This window comes from Molothrus ater, chromosome 22 (genome assembly GCF_012460135.2).
Source record: "Molothrus ater isolate BHLD 08-10-18 breed brown headed cowbird chromosome 22, BPBGC_Mater_1.1, whole genome shotgun sequence".
NCBI lineage: Eukaryota > Metazoa > Chordata > Aves > Passeriformes > Icteridae > Molothrus > Molothrus ater.
This window is the reverse complement of record NC_050499.2, coordinates 1,851,571-1,866,116: the sequence shown is the minus strand read 5'-3', so window position 1 is coordinate 1,866,116 and position 14,546 is coordinate 1,851,571. Positions and strand designations below refer to the sequence as shown.

At 49.4% G+C, this 14,546-nt stretch overlaps 1 protein-coding gene across 3 annotated transcripts in view; it reads right to left on the bottom strand.

Moving 5' to 3' along the window:
• Positions 1-14,546, bottom strand: part of KIRREL3 (kirre like nephrin family adhesion molecule 3) — a 398,993-nt gene that overhangs the window by 95,229 nt on the left and 289,218 nt on the right. For all 3 annotated transcript variants that reach the window (XM_036397361.2, XM_036397362.2, XM_036397363.2), the window contains one exon: positions 14,116-14,265. In XM_036397361.2, coding sequence (XP_036253254.1) covers positions 14,116-14,265 — 150 coding nt within the window. The remainder of the gene's footprint in view (positions 1-14,115; positions 14,266-14,546) is intronic.

Here is a 14,546-nt window from a genome sequence, read left to right as displayed (position 1 = left end):
CCAACTCAAATCTCTCTCAGTTTAAAGCCCTTCCCCTGTGGAGCCCTGCATGGCCTTGCAGCCAGGGAGAGGAGCTCGGACCCTCCTGCTGCAGGATTGGTGATATTTTGCCTGATTGGTGGGAGGAATGATGAGCAGGACTCCATGATATCAGAAGGCTAATTGTTGCCCTGATTTTTTAAGATTTTCTAAGCTTTCTGATGTTTACATTCTTGTAATGAACTTTCTTACACACTCTATGTAAATAACTCATTGTTTTACATTCTTTTATGGAAGAGGTGAAATTTAATAAACTGTTGGTTTGTCCAGTGTCATTGGAGAGGTGGCACTTTCACCCTCCAATCCACTGTCACTTTTGGAAATCTAAAAATGCTAGAATCAGAAAAATAAAAGTTCCTTTTTTACCTTAAAAAGAGCAGCAAATCTGCATCATGTTGTTTCGCGTCCTATAGTAACAGCTAATTAATTATTTTATTATACTATATTATTCTATAGTATATTACACTACATCTAAACTGAAATTGCACAAGCACTCAACTGAACAAAATCTTGTGACTGTCTGCTGACCCACAGTCTGGACACGTGCTTGGCCCTGATGGGCCAAGGAAACAAAACCCCATCACTCTGGGTAAACAATCTCCCTATTGCATTCTACTTTGGCACAACACAGGAGAGCAAATGAGATAAGAATTGTTTGGATCATTCTTTTCTCTGCTTCTCTCACTGCTTCTCTCAGGTTCAGAGGATGTGAATCCCACACTGCAGGGCTGTGGGTCCGGCAGGCTGAGGCCCTGTGGGTTGGGACTCACAGCTCTGGGTTCCTGTGCCCGCTGCTCCTGCAGCCTTTCCAGCCAAACCCTGCCAAGCCACGTGTTCCTCTGCTGCCGAGGCACAGATGGGCCTCGAGGGCCTGTGTGCAAACATTCCCCCACACCTCAAGGCGCCCGTGAAGCCGCGGCAGGCGGCTGGAACCCGGCCATCCGCGGGAGAGGCGCAGCCGTGGGGAGGGCTGGCCCGTGCTGGAGCTGCTGCTGGCGGAGGATGAGATGCTCTTGGCTGCTCTGCACTGCATGACACCTCTGGTACTGCAGAGAAGCATTTTAAAAGGGAGAGAAGCAGCTCCCCAGTACAAAGACAGGAGTTTTTCCTCTGCTTGTACTGCAGAGTTTACTTTTATTATACAATTTTCACCCTTCATGGCTCAGATGTTTTGCTTGCGTTTCATTGCTGACCCACAGGCCAATCCTCAAAGCAGTATTTGCTCAGGGTTTTGTGTGTGTGTGGCTTTAAAGTTCTTTTTTTTAAAAATAATTTCAGTGTGGGCAACATTTTTTTCTTGATTTATGACAGGCAGGGGAGTGATGATGGGTTTTTCTGCTGGAAGGCAGGAGAGCAGGAGATGAGGAGGGTGAACCTGAGCAAGCTGGGGTAGTGGAAGGTGTCCCTGCCCTGGCAGAAGGTTGGAATGAGGTGGCCTTTAAGGTGCCTTCCAACCCAAACCATTGTGGGATTCTGTGACTCTGTGGTGCTTTCTGGGCTGTGATGCATGTGCAGGGTGGAGCAAAGCCCTCGTTGCAGGAAGGGTGCTTGTCCCTGTGCACTGCCTGTTCTCAGCTGCTGACCCATGAGAAACTTCCCCCAGGAATCACCTCCCAGCTCTGTGTTCTCCTTATCATATCACCCAAACCTGGAAGCTAATTGGCTGCTCCTGCTCCATCCAGCAGTGGGGCTGGATTTGGGCTCTTCCCACAGAGCCACCCTGCTGCTGTTTTTGCTTCTGAGCTCCTCCAGCTTCCCTTCCCCGGCCTTGCCTTCCCACCCTGCCTCATGCCTGATTATATTGGGTCTGCATGTGTAAGTACAGCCTCTTGCCATCCTAATCATCCAAAGTGGCTATTTGAATAACAGTTGTTGGTGCCTGTAGCTTCCTGTAATTTTCCAAAGGAAACAAATCCATGCAGACTGCAATTTTGCGCCTATGAATTTTGAATGAATGTCTCTGAGAGCCTTGATTTCTCTCTGCCTTCCTTCCTCCCCTCCCCTCGCCTGCCTCCCAGGCCCAGCTGAGCCAGAGGCTGCCACCAAAGGGGCATAACTGAGAGGCTCCTTTCAGATTCAGGAGGACTTTGGGCTGGGAAGGCTTCATCCCTCCCAGGACAGGCAGCAAAACACGGTGACGTGGGCAGAGCTTGCTGGGGGAAGGCTGAGTTGCACCCAACACATTTGCTCCACAGCAGGACAAAGCAAAGCATGGAAGAAGAAGCATCATTTGAGCATCAGGTGTCAGGATTTTTCTTTGTGTTGCTACCTCCAAAGTAATTTTGGGAGGTCCCTGACTACCCAGCTCTGATGGTACCCATGCTTTGGGGCTGCTCCTGCTGGCCAAGCTCTCCACCTTCTAACTCAGAGCAGCTGGAGGACATTTCTTCTCCAGAGCTGATCTTCCTGATGGCAACTGTCCCTATTTATTGTGGAATAATGGAATGGTTTGGGTTGGAAGGGGCCTTAAGGCTCATCTCATTCCACTCCCCTGCCATGGGCAGGGACACCTTCCATTGTCCCAGGCTGCTCCAAGCCCCGTCCAACCTGGCTTTGGACACTTCCAGGGGCTGGGCAGCTTCTCTGAGCAACCTGTCCCAAGGCCTCCCCACCTTCACAGGGAAGAATTTCTTCCCAATATCCAACCCAAACCTACTCTGTTTTATTTTAAAACTGTTATAACCTTCTCCCTCTCAAGTTTCCCCTCCTGTTCCTCTGTGTGTCGTTTTATGACACTGAGGGTTCTCCTTTTTTATGACATTGTTTTTAAAGTGTTTTTATCACCTGGTTTTATTATAAAATTACTGTAGAGCACCCCAAGTGCTGTAGGAGTGAGGAGGGATAGCGGCTCTGGAAATGCAGCAACTCTTTCCTGAACAGCTTGCAGGCTCGCCAGGGAAGGGGCTGTGATTTGGTGATGGATGGAGTGCTTGTTATCCAGTATATTTTTATCCATACATATATAAAGCACTTTGTGATCCCAGCGGATACAAGGCACTATATAAATGTAAATCATTATCATTATCATTAAATACCTTCTGTATCTTTTAAACCTACCAGTTGGAATCAGATACGTACAGGGCAGCTGCTATCTGGGTTTTGTTGGGGAACCAAATGTGAGAGCTGTGATTTTTGTCTTCGTTAGCAATTAAATGGGATCTCATGAAAGACTCTTATTTTTCCATTGCAATTTTTTCATGCTGCTACTGATTTGAAAGTCTCTTCTCACCCACTAGGAGAAATCTCTGCAGAACTCCCTAGCAACAACGTGAATAAGAAACAGCCACCTCAGGTATGAGGATGTTCCTGGGATTATCCGAACCCACCGCAGGCTGTCCAGCGCTCATGAGGATGGGGAGAGGATCCACGGGGTCATGGGGAGGAGAGTTCAGCTCCTCCATGATTTATGACTCAGTGGAGATTATAGACACTTGTCTCCACAAATCTGCAGTGTTTCTGCTTGGCCGCTGCCCAACCCTGGGAGTGAGTGACTGCACTGAGCTCCTGGATGTGCTCCTGGTGCAGCGGGAGCTGCAGTGAGCACAGGGACCATGCCCATGACCCAAGGGCAGCTGTTCCTGCCTCACCCTGCTCCGTTTTCCTGCCCTTTAAGGGAGGGATTTGAGCCTGAGGGATCTGAAGGATTGCACATGGAGGCTTTGGCACCACAGAAATGACCCCAGGCTGTGTGTGTTTCCATTGAGGCCATAAATGACCCAATTCCCTTTCTGCCCACAGGACAAGCCAAGCCGGCAGCACTCTGGGAGCCCCTTCCCCGATTTTCCTCCCCTATTTGGTTGCTGAAGCCTAAAACCTGTCTTCCTTCCTGCACTTCCAGCAAAGCCACCCAGTGACAGCTACTGACAGCTTCTCCCTGTGGGAATTCATCTCCAGATGCATTATCCCAAATCCTGGAATGGTTTGAGTTGGAAGGGACCTTAGAGATCATCACATTCCACACCCCTGCCATGGGAAGGGACACATTCCACCAGACCAGGTTGCTTCAAGTCCTGTCCAACCTGGCCTTAAACTTCACATTTAGGAGCAGGAGCCTGCTCTAAGATAAAAATGAATTTTTCAGTGCATTTTTTTATCCTTCGGATGCTCCATTGGTATTTCCCAAAGGGAAATGACAAGATGCAGGGTCAGGCTACACTCAGAATGTAGTGAAGGGCAGGTCCTGGCCCCAGAGACAGGGGATCAGTTGTTCTGAGCCCCCAAGAGACCATCGTCAACAGTATTTCATTTCCCCTTGTCATGACAACTAAGGGGATGGATTTAAAAATCTTGGATGTGTCAAGAGTGTAAGCCCTGGCCTTTAAACCCCACTAACCTGCATGCAGTGGCTTGCAAAGGTTTTGCAATATTTAGTTAATGGAACAAGGTTTTTCCTAGTTCTCTATTTTTTCCCCATTTTTTTCATTCTATTTTCCCCAGCCTCTCAGGAACTGCAGCCTCCTGCTGCCCAGGGGAAATCTTCCATTTAGCTACATTTTCCTTTCTCATTTCATGCTGTAATGGGGATTCATCATAGGTGTTAAATCCATAATTTGCCATGAATCCCTTGTCTCTCTCTGTGGAGGTCAGAGTTGAGTTTAAAGGAACCCGATATTGTGGCTTTGTGGCTGTCCCTGTGGGAGAGCACTGGCCCAATTCCCTGGAGCAGGAGGCTGGAGAGTCCTGGGTGGGTCACCCAATGCCATGTCCATGCTTTCCACCACTCTTTGCCACTGAGGGGGGCAAATTTGAGCACATCAGGGACCTTTAATGTCAAAAAAAGAGTAATAGCTCCTTCCAGAGGGCCGTTTGTCCATCTTGGCAAGTGAGAAATATCCTGAAGCAGGAGAGGTTATTCTCCTGTTAATTACCAAGGGCACCCACAGGTCAGTCAGTAAGACATGACCATCCAGTTTTACAGCCCAGCTGAAGCCAGCAGGAATGGCACAGCTCCCAACCCATCCCAGTGCTCCTGCAGGATGGGAGGCTGGAATCCATCACACTGACAGGGCCCTGGGAATGCTCTGTATGGATGTGTAACTGAGAGATTCATTCCTTCACCACGGGCTGGGAGATGCTGGCTGAGCTGGGAGCTGAGCTGGGAGCTGAGCTGGGAAGCCTGAACCATCCAGTGATGACAGAGTAGCTCAGGCACAGTGGGGCAAGGCTGGGCAACGCTTCACGGAGCAGGGAAAGGCAAGACAAGCAAAAAGGGCTGGCCAAGCTCTTGGAACCAGGAAACAACATTCCTGCAGGCTGGGCACGGGCAGGGGGCTGGCATCCCTTCAGGCAGCCTCTCCCAGAGCGGCTCCGGCCCTGCCCTGCCGAGTCGCCGCTTCATTTGTCACCCGGGCGATCGATGGCCGAGCGGGGGCTGTCGCTCAGGTGATGTCACGCTCCGAGAGCCTCGTTCTTTGCCAGCTGACAAGGGAGAGACAGTCAATACCTGTGTCAGGTCACCAACAACCCACCGGGCTCCCGGCATCGCCTCCGTGCGCAGCTGGGAGAGGCACAAAGGGCTGCTGCGAGCACAGATGCAGATGCAGAGGAGCACGGGCAGGATGCAGATGGGGGAGCTGGGTCTTGATTGGCAAGAGGGAGAATCGTGCGTAGGAGTGAAAGCAAAGCGAGGTTTGCTCGTGCAGAATGTGAGGTGTCAGCGGTTCAGCAGCGCATGAAGCAAATAATGCCCGCTGTCCACGGGCAGCCCAGGCAGCTGGAGATGCTGGGTGGGGAAAGGGAAAGGCTGGTGGGGTGTGCAGGGAGCTGCTGGCCCCAGCTGGCTTGTGCAGTGAGGTGCAGAGGGGCCGTGCCCAGAGCAGGAGGGGCTGCAGGCACAGGAATGAGTGGTGAGCACGGCAGCACAGAGGGGTCCTGACACCAGCACCCCCACCTCACTTCACAGCACCCTCATGGCCACCCCAGCCAGAGTAACGGAGCCAGGGCAGTGGCAGAGCCAGCAGAAGAGGCTGGGAAGAGACAAAGGCACGACTAAAGATCAGGAGGGTTTTTTTATCAGCCCTCTGTGCTTTGCATCCATCAGGTCAGCCCAGCCCAGCAGACTGCAGGGAAAAGCCAAATGCTTGGTGTTCAATAAAACAAGGGGTCAGAACCAAGATGCCCTCCCTGCATCAAGACAAGGAATCACAGATTGGTGCAGGAACACGAACATTAATCATTTCTATCTGGGTCTCTTCCTATTTACTCTGTGGTACTTCAGTGTGCAGGTAGGAATGCTGGTGTGGCTCTGAGGGCTTAGGGAAGGGAAGCTTTGATGGGAGAGGAGGCATCAGTCAACCCCAGGGCATTTAGGAAATACAAAGTTTGTAAGAACTGTGTGAGCCCATCTGGAGCAGGGTTTGAGGGACCAGAGGCAGCATCTGCTTAATGCTGACCTGGCCCTGCTGAACTTCCCTGATGTGACTGAACACCAGCCCCTGCTCACACCCAGCCCTGTCCTGGCAGAGGGGCCCAGAGGAGGCCACAGAGATGCTTCAAGGGCTGGAGCCCCTCTGCTCTGGAGCCAGGCTGGGAGATGCTCAGCTGGAGAGGAGAAGGCTGCAGGGAGAGCACAGAGCCTCTGCCGGTGCCTTAAGGGGCTCCAGGAGAGCTGGAGAAGGAATTGTTCCCTGTGAGGGTGGGCAGGCCCTGGCACAGGGTGCCCAGAGCAGCTGTGGCTGCCCCTGGATCCCTGGCAGTGCCCAAGGCAAGGTTAGAGGGGGCTTGGAGCAGCCTGGGATAGTGGAAGAGCAAGGAAGCAGAGCTAAAGGACCTTTAATATTCCTTCCAATCCAAAGCATTCCATGGTTCTATTATATTTGCCATTTTTAATGTCTGTAAGGTGAAACAAACCCTTTCCTTAGCTTTCTTCTCCCCATGTTTGTATGACTGCAAAGTTGTTACTCCACTGCTGTGGCCCTGGCAGAGCCTGAAATGGATGGCTCTGTCCCACTGAGAGTTTCATCCTGGCACCCACCACTAGCCCAAATGTACTTATTGTGGATGTAAAGATATAATTTTGCTTGTCTCCTTCAAAGTAAGGAGAACAGAGCTCATGCAAATGCTGCTGCCTTCCCTTCTCCTCCTCCTTCTCCTCACAGACAAGGTGCAAACCCCTTCAGAAGGGGGAAGCAGCACTTCCCAACACCCAGGTGAAATGTTGCAGTAAAGTAGAAAAATTATAAAAGAAAATCCTCATAAAAGCAGGCCTGCTCTGTTAAGTGGATGGCTGGCCTTGTCAAGCTAGCACTTTGCAAGTTCCCATGTGAAATCAATCCTGTTGTGAGCAGTTCATTAACATAACAATCTATTCCTGGGTGAAAAACCACTAACACCTGCATAAGCTTTAAGCCTATCCCATGAAAACCAGTGAAGAAAATAGGTAAACAATTGAAGAGTAGAGAGATTTGATGGACAAGTAAAATACCTTTTACTAACCAATAATTGGCAAGAAGGCTGCTAACCCATTGGAGTCACACACAAGGTCTGTAAACTACATAAAAATGAGTTACATGGATAAAGTAGGGGCTTTTTCCACCATGAAGAAAATGGAGTTTTGTGTGATTTATTCCAATAGTGAAACCCACCTAGGGAGATCTCAAGACCCAGTTTTTTAGCCCTGTCTGTGGTCTGTTTTCCAGCTCTAGACTGCTCCAGGCAGTAGCTGCCTTTCACCTCTAAGCCCCTGGTTTTTTCTGGAATGGTCAATCCCATGGAGATGCCTTCCCACCCCAGAGCCACACAGGGATGAGAGCAAGGAAACCTGGCCACCCTGCTATCAGAAGGAGCTGGCTCAGAGAGCTGTAAACTTAAGCTGCTCAGACACGACATCAAATATTTAGGTTATTTGGGATTTGCGCTCAATTGTTTGATGTTTCTGTTTCGTTCCCAGTAGAGCCACTTGCTGTTTTCCCACTGAAAATATTCCCAGCAGAAAATGCAGCTTTGTGAAGACCTAAAGTTGTTCAAGGAGAAGAGACTGTCTGGAAGAAAATGATCACATTTTCACCACTTTTTTTTTTTTTTTTGTTCTGAATTGACATCCCAGCTCTACATGCTCTGAATTTTACATTCAGATAACTGAATTCTATTAAAAAGAGTGGAAAAAGGGTTCCAAGCTGAACTGTTTCTAGATTTGAAACATCACCTCCTCACTTTTTTTCTTGCAGCTCAGCATTACAAACAAATGTTGAGAAAGGGCATTTACTCAGGACATAACCTCTTTATTTCCTGATCAAACTCCACTAAAGAGCTTGAAAGCTGGGAAATGCAGATGTCTCAAGCTGCCAACCATCGTTTTGGTAATGGAAATGCTTACTCTGCTCTGCAGGGGAGGACTGAAAAACCTTGGCAAGAAAGAGGATTGGAATAAAATAAAAAAAATAAAATAAAAAGAGGAAAATGGCAGTGATTGAATGTGGATGCACTTGATACCCCAATGACCCTCCTCCTGTCCCTGCCTTGTGCCATTGTAAAGAGACAGGAGCTCTCGCTTCAAATTAACTTAATCTGTAGAGTTAAATAATTCATGTTGATTTAAGAAAGCTTTATTCCTAATGGGACACACGTGAAGACAGAGTTAATATTAGAAGAGGCCGTGGAGGGGAGGAGAGAGGGAATTAGACTATAAAAGGTGAAGGTACAAGTTAATTGCTTATCAATTATTCACCTTAAGTCTCTGGAAGTAGCTCCCCTGCCTCCCTCCTCACACCCTCATATTGCCTTTTCCTGCTTGTGGCCAATTTCCCACTGGCACCTCTGGGACCAACCTTTCCCCTGCGCCAAGCAAGTGCTGCCTGGGAGCTTCCTGGGACAGCCCGAGGTATGTGGCTGGTGATGCCTCAGAGTTTAGCTTTTATATTTTTCAGATTCTGTGCTGCTTTAGTGTGTGGGTCTAGGCTTCACATTATGGGATGGTGAGCTCTGTGCACAGAGCAGGGAGACAAAACAATTCCTTCTCTGCTGGGGACCAAGGACAAATGATCCAAATCTCAGGCCCAAGAGCACAAACAACGTGGGCTGGAGAGAGAAAAACAAGAAGGATGGGACTTCATGACCTAAAGCTGGAATTGGACAATGAACTGCAAGATGCAATGGAGCAGAACTGATAAAAGTGTGAGACCTCATGACCGGTTGTCCATTTTTGTGACCATTTTGGTTCATCTTGGATGTAGCCCTGGCTGGGCTCTTGTGCTGCCCAAGGTGCATCCATTGAGGCCTTTTAATAAATCCCTACTTTATTCTTTAGCTCTGTCCAGTCTCTGTTCTAGGTCAGCCTTCACAAGGCATCACTGGGTTGGAGGTGCTGCATCTCCTGATGAGGAGGACAGACCAGGACAGCCTTGGGATGCTTCTGCCAAGGTGCCATGAAGGAGAAGAGCCATTCAGTTTCCCAACACCTCGTCATCCATCTGCTTCATTGTCCTTGTTTCTCCATCCTCTGGGCATGGTGGGTCCTGCTAGCCCTGGTCACCACCTGCCGAGGTGTCACTGTAGGCCAGGCTGGAGAATCAGGACTCCTGGACAACTAACCAATATGATTAAGGAGAAGCCCTTTATTGTTTACATTATGCACTTATTTACATATTCTAAGCCTCCTGCACACGCTGATCACACATTTCTTGATTGGTGCCTCTGGCTTGTCCACATGTTCTGCACGCACTTCTCAGAATATGTCACTGGTTACAGTCCAGGTGGTTCACCACCCTCCTTTATCTACTTCTTGTGGTCTTGGAATTCTGTTTCTCAGCTTCTTCTTTCTTAATGTAGCACAATTTATATCTTAGTAACCTTGATGAATTCCAGAGGACTCTGATATGAATAACTACAAGCAGCATGGCTGGTGCACGATGTGGCTTCAGTTGTTCAGATACATTGCTACAACCACAGGCCCAGGCATCACCGCAGGCCGAGATGTCACTGCCGATTGACATGTCGCTGCAGGCTACGGTGACACCACAGGCCCAGGTGTCACTGCAGGCCAAGGTGTCACTGCAGGCTGAGGTGTCACTGCAGGCTGAGGTGTCGCCTTATGCTGAGATGTCACCACAGGCTGAGGTGTCATGGCAGGCCAAGGAGTCATCATAGGCCGAGGTGTCATGGCAGGCCAAGGTGTCACCGCAGGCCCAGGTGTCACTGCAGGCCAAGGTGTCACCGCAGGCCCAGGTGTCACCGCAGGCCCAGGTGTCATGACAGGCCCAGGTGTCACCACGCTGTGGCCACATTGGCCCGGTGAGCCAGGGCTCCCCTCTCCCTCCCCACTCCCTCCCAGGGAAGCCAAAGCTCTCTTCAAAGTTTCTCCTCGCTTGGCTGCCTCTGAGATCTGGGAACTCAATGCTAATTAACGTGTCTGCAAATCCCAGCTCGGCTGCCGGGGCCTCAAATTCCTTCACGGTCCTGCGAGTGCAGAAGGATCCACGAGCGAGCCCTCTGGCTCCTGAAGCTACACGGCTGGCAGATGCATATTTTAACAACACACATCTGTTGGCAATATAATCTCTTGTATTTGCCCTCCCTGCTCTGAGCTTTGATGGAAGACTGGAGGGAACTCTCCAGTGGTTACAGCCAAAGTGTTTGCTTTGCAATTTCGCTCGATTGCTGCCTGATTTTATTTTTAAATTTCTCCAAGTCCTAATCAGGCTCTTACTTTATTTAATTAATACCCTGGCTTAGTTAAATAGATCATAAATTAAGCAGCCTGCCATTAGAGATGTACCAGGTAGCAAATAGCCCTCCAGTGGCTTCCCAGAGCCTGCCTGGCTTTGCCTCCCCTGCTAAACTGCCTTGACATCCTTTGCTTGCAAAAAATCTGAATGCCTCCATATGTCCCAAATCCCATCCCATCAGATTTATGAACCTTCCCTGCTTGGGGCAGATATCCTGAGGAGATTGGGCAGGGACTCCTTCCCCAGAGAGCTTGGGCAATGGTTGGAGGGAAGGTGAGGGAGACCTGGAGAAAGGGAACCCTCCAGCTTTGGGATGCATTAACAACATTTCCCAGCAATATTTGTCCCTGGAACTCCACAAAGAAAAGACTTTCCCTGATGCTGATGACAGTAATAGGCTCGTCTGTTTGAGTGTTTGGACTTCCAAGGCTATGGAATGATCTGTTCCACTACATTTAACCATGTAGATTTGAAAACAATGTGACAAAACCTTAAATATTTAATTAAAATATGGTGTAGCTCTGCATCTGAGCAGGGAGGTAGGAGGCATCAGCCCCATAAAGCTGTTGTCAGACATGAATGACAGCAGCTGGAGCCTGAATCTGGAGGCATTAGGGGATTTCTTGATACCAAGGAAGTGGAAAATCTGGCAAGGACAGACAAGGCAGCACCAACACATACAAAAAAACCAGGCAGGGTGATTTTTCCAGAGACAAGGCTGGGGGTGATAGAGCAGGATAGAGTTCCCCAGAACTGCCTCTAACACCCAGCTGGCTGAAGAGCTTCGAGTCACTGAGAAACCAAGTGAGTCCTTGAGAAACTAGCAGCAGATATTGGGCTCCCAGCCACCAGAGCCCCCCAGCCACCAGAGGCCCCCACAGCCACCAGAGCCCCCCACAGCCACCAGAGCCTCTCAGCTCTGCCTCAGCTGTGACTGATCACTTCCTAGAGAGCTGCATGGTTTGCACCCAGCTCCAGGGATGCCTCAGGGATTCTCTCCTGCCCAGGGGAAGTTTGCAGCCTCAGTGAAGCTGGGCAGACTGGGATGAAGGAACGTCCCCCAGGCATCTTCTGTGAGCAGCTCAGGCAGCCTGGCACATCCCTTCCCAACCCAGGGAGATGAAATCTGGGAGATCCAGCTTCCTCCAGACACAGCTGCTTAGCTCACAACTACAGCAGGCTCACACACTGCATGCTAAGAGCAGACATGCCTGCACAGCTGGTGGTGCTGCACATCTGGAAGCACCAGAAATGTCTCTCCCCCTTCACAGACACGTGTTACCCCCCTGTCATGCAGTGAGTTTAGCCTGACCGGCTGCACATTGTTCCCAGCTGTCAGAAACACAGGGCTTAAGGCTTCTACTCTTCATGTGCCACATCTGTCCCCTCCACTGGGGTGGCTAAAACACAGAGCACAGGTCCCACAGCAGCCCCTGCCCTCGCTGCCAGCACAGGACACCCCATCCCAAAGGAGCAGTGTGAACTGCTGATCACCAACCCCCTGAAAAGGTGAGATCATCACTCCTACCTCCCCAATCTGCCTGAAATGTCATAGAATCACACAATTTCCTGAGCTGGAAGGGACCCACAGGATCATTGAGTCCAGCCCCAGGCTCTGCACAGACACCCCAACAGTCCCACCCTGTCCATCCCTTAGAGCATTGTGCAAATGCTCCTGGAGCTCTGGCAGCCCTGGGGTTGTGATCACTTTCCCCCCCTCAGAACATCTGCATAAACACCCCTAAAGTTAAAGATGAGCTACCAGTCAGTTCCAAACCCACACTGGCTCATCGATTTGGCCTAAATTGAACACGCTGTAACTTTAATTTTCTTAAAAGGAAAACACTCTGCAAATATAAGCTGCTGAACATCTTAGGTAAATGTACCAATTAGCAACTACTATGTATATCCACATAAACATTAACTACCATCTATTCAACACATTCCATAACCCCAAAGATAATAACGATTTCCTTTTGATCCACAAAAACATCTCTCTGCTCAATCAACGCTTCGCAGCATCTCTGACGTACGCCCTGGGACTAAATTAGTTTTGAAATCTTTAGCTCTAATTAAATAACATTATTTCTTTTGTCTGGCTCCCACAATGTATTCTGCTTTCACAACAGAAGGAGGGAGCCCAGGAGAAGGAGGGGTTGTCGGTGAGCAAGACAATGTTCCCCTTTCCTATTCATTTCTAGGATTATTTCATATATGGAACATGTCAGAGCTCTGAGCTGCTGCCAAGGGTTGATTGAGAAGAAGGAGGAATCAAAGGAAAATCATCATTATCATCAGGGTCAGGGAAGGAAGGGATGGCAGCTGTGAAAGTTTGGGAGTAGGGAATGTTGTAGGGTTGTGGAGGGAGGAAAACAAATGCAGGGGAGATTGCAAACCAGGAATTGGAACTCATTTTCATAGTGCAGACTCCAGAGAAGTGCACCTTCAACCACAGCTGGTACCTTAATTCACTTCTTTTGGGTGCTTAGAACTAATCAGTGTTAATCTGACTAAAAGCACAGAAATTCTTGATTTGGATCTTTTTAAAATGTGGGGTTTTTTTCTCCCTAGAAACTAACCAGGAATAAAAACAACAAGGAAAAAAGAAATCCAATCTTCAATTTAAACAAACTTAAATATGCAAATGGTTTCACTTTGAGGGTTGAATAATCAGGATGAATCTGGGAGCAGCAATGCAGACTGGGTTTTGTCCAAGCTGCTTAAGAAAAATACCATTTTCATTGAGCTCTCTGAAGCCACGTCCATGCTGGGAAGCCTCACTGACGTGCCTGCCTTTTCCCAGCACTCCTGTGGGGAGAGCCTCCCTCCTGCTCTGCCAGATGGCCAACAAAGCCCTCCAGCTCTGCCAGTGCTCCCCACCCACCTCCCACAAAAAAAAGCCCTCAGCATGATTTTGGGATTCCAGGTAATATCCTCCTGTGCTGCTCATGGGAAAGATGAATTGCTGAGAAACACAGGGTGATAAAATATTAGTATGTAGATAGTTTAAAAATACTGCATAGTATGAAGCCAGTATTTCCTCAGAGGGTGGAGTTGTCCTGGTCCTGTAGGCAGGGTAATGCATAAGTGATGGCACTGACACTCTTCATATGCTTAAATTTATGGACAGACTCTCTTGAATTGGGGCATCAATCTGCAAAGCTGAAGTGCCAAACACTTGGTGGCTGTGTTACTCCTAGAACTGTCATACTCCACCCCAGAGCTGCTTCACTCCCCAAGCAGCTTCCTTTGATCCTGTTCTCAGGAGTGAGCTGCTCCCCCACTGCTCTCACCACGGATTCATTCCCAGCCCTCTTGATCCAGCAGCAAAACATTTTGTCAAAAGCTACTCAGTGTGAGCATGAAGGCAGTGAAACCCCAAGAAACCCCGAGGGTGTGAGGAGCCAGGACTCACCGAGGACGGTCAGCCGGGCAGGTCTGGATCGGATGGCGGCTTGGATGGCCTGGCACTCGTACACGGCGTCATCCTGGAGGTCAGCTCGCAGGATCTTCAGGTGGTGCTGACCTGACAGATGGTCTCCTACGACCAGATAGCGTGGGTAACCTGCCCAAGGCAAAGCACGGGTCAGGAGGCAGCTGGGGTAGGCACACAGTTTGTGGTGACTGGGATGGGGCTGAGCCTCATCCCCCATGGGTACAGCTGTGAGCAGCACTGACAGCAATGAGCCATGGAGTGCCCAGGTGTGCTGACCAATCACCCAGGGAATACAGGTGTAAGGCATGAACCATGAGGACTAAAGAACAAGAAGTGCTGATGCTTGAAGCCTTCTGAAGTGGTGTGGTGTTTCTGTGTATGGGTTGAAGCTTTCTGAAATTGTATAATGA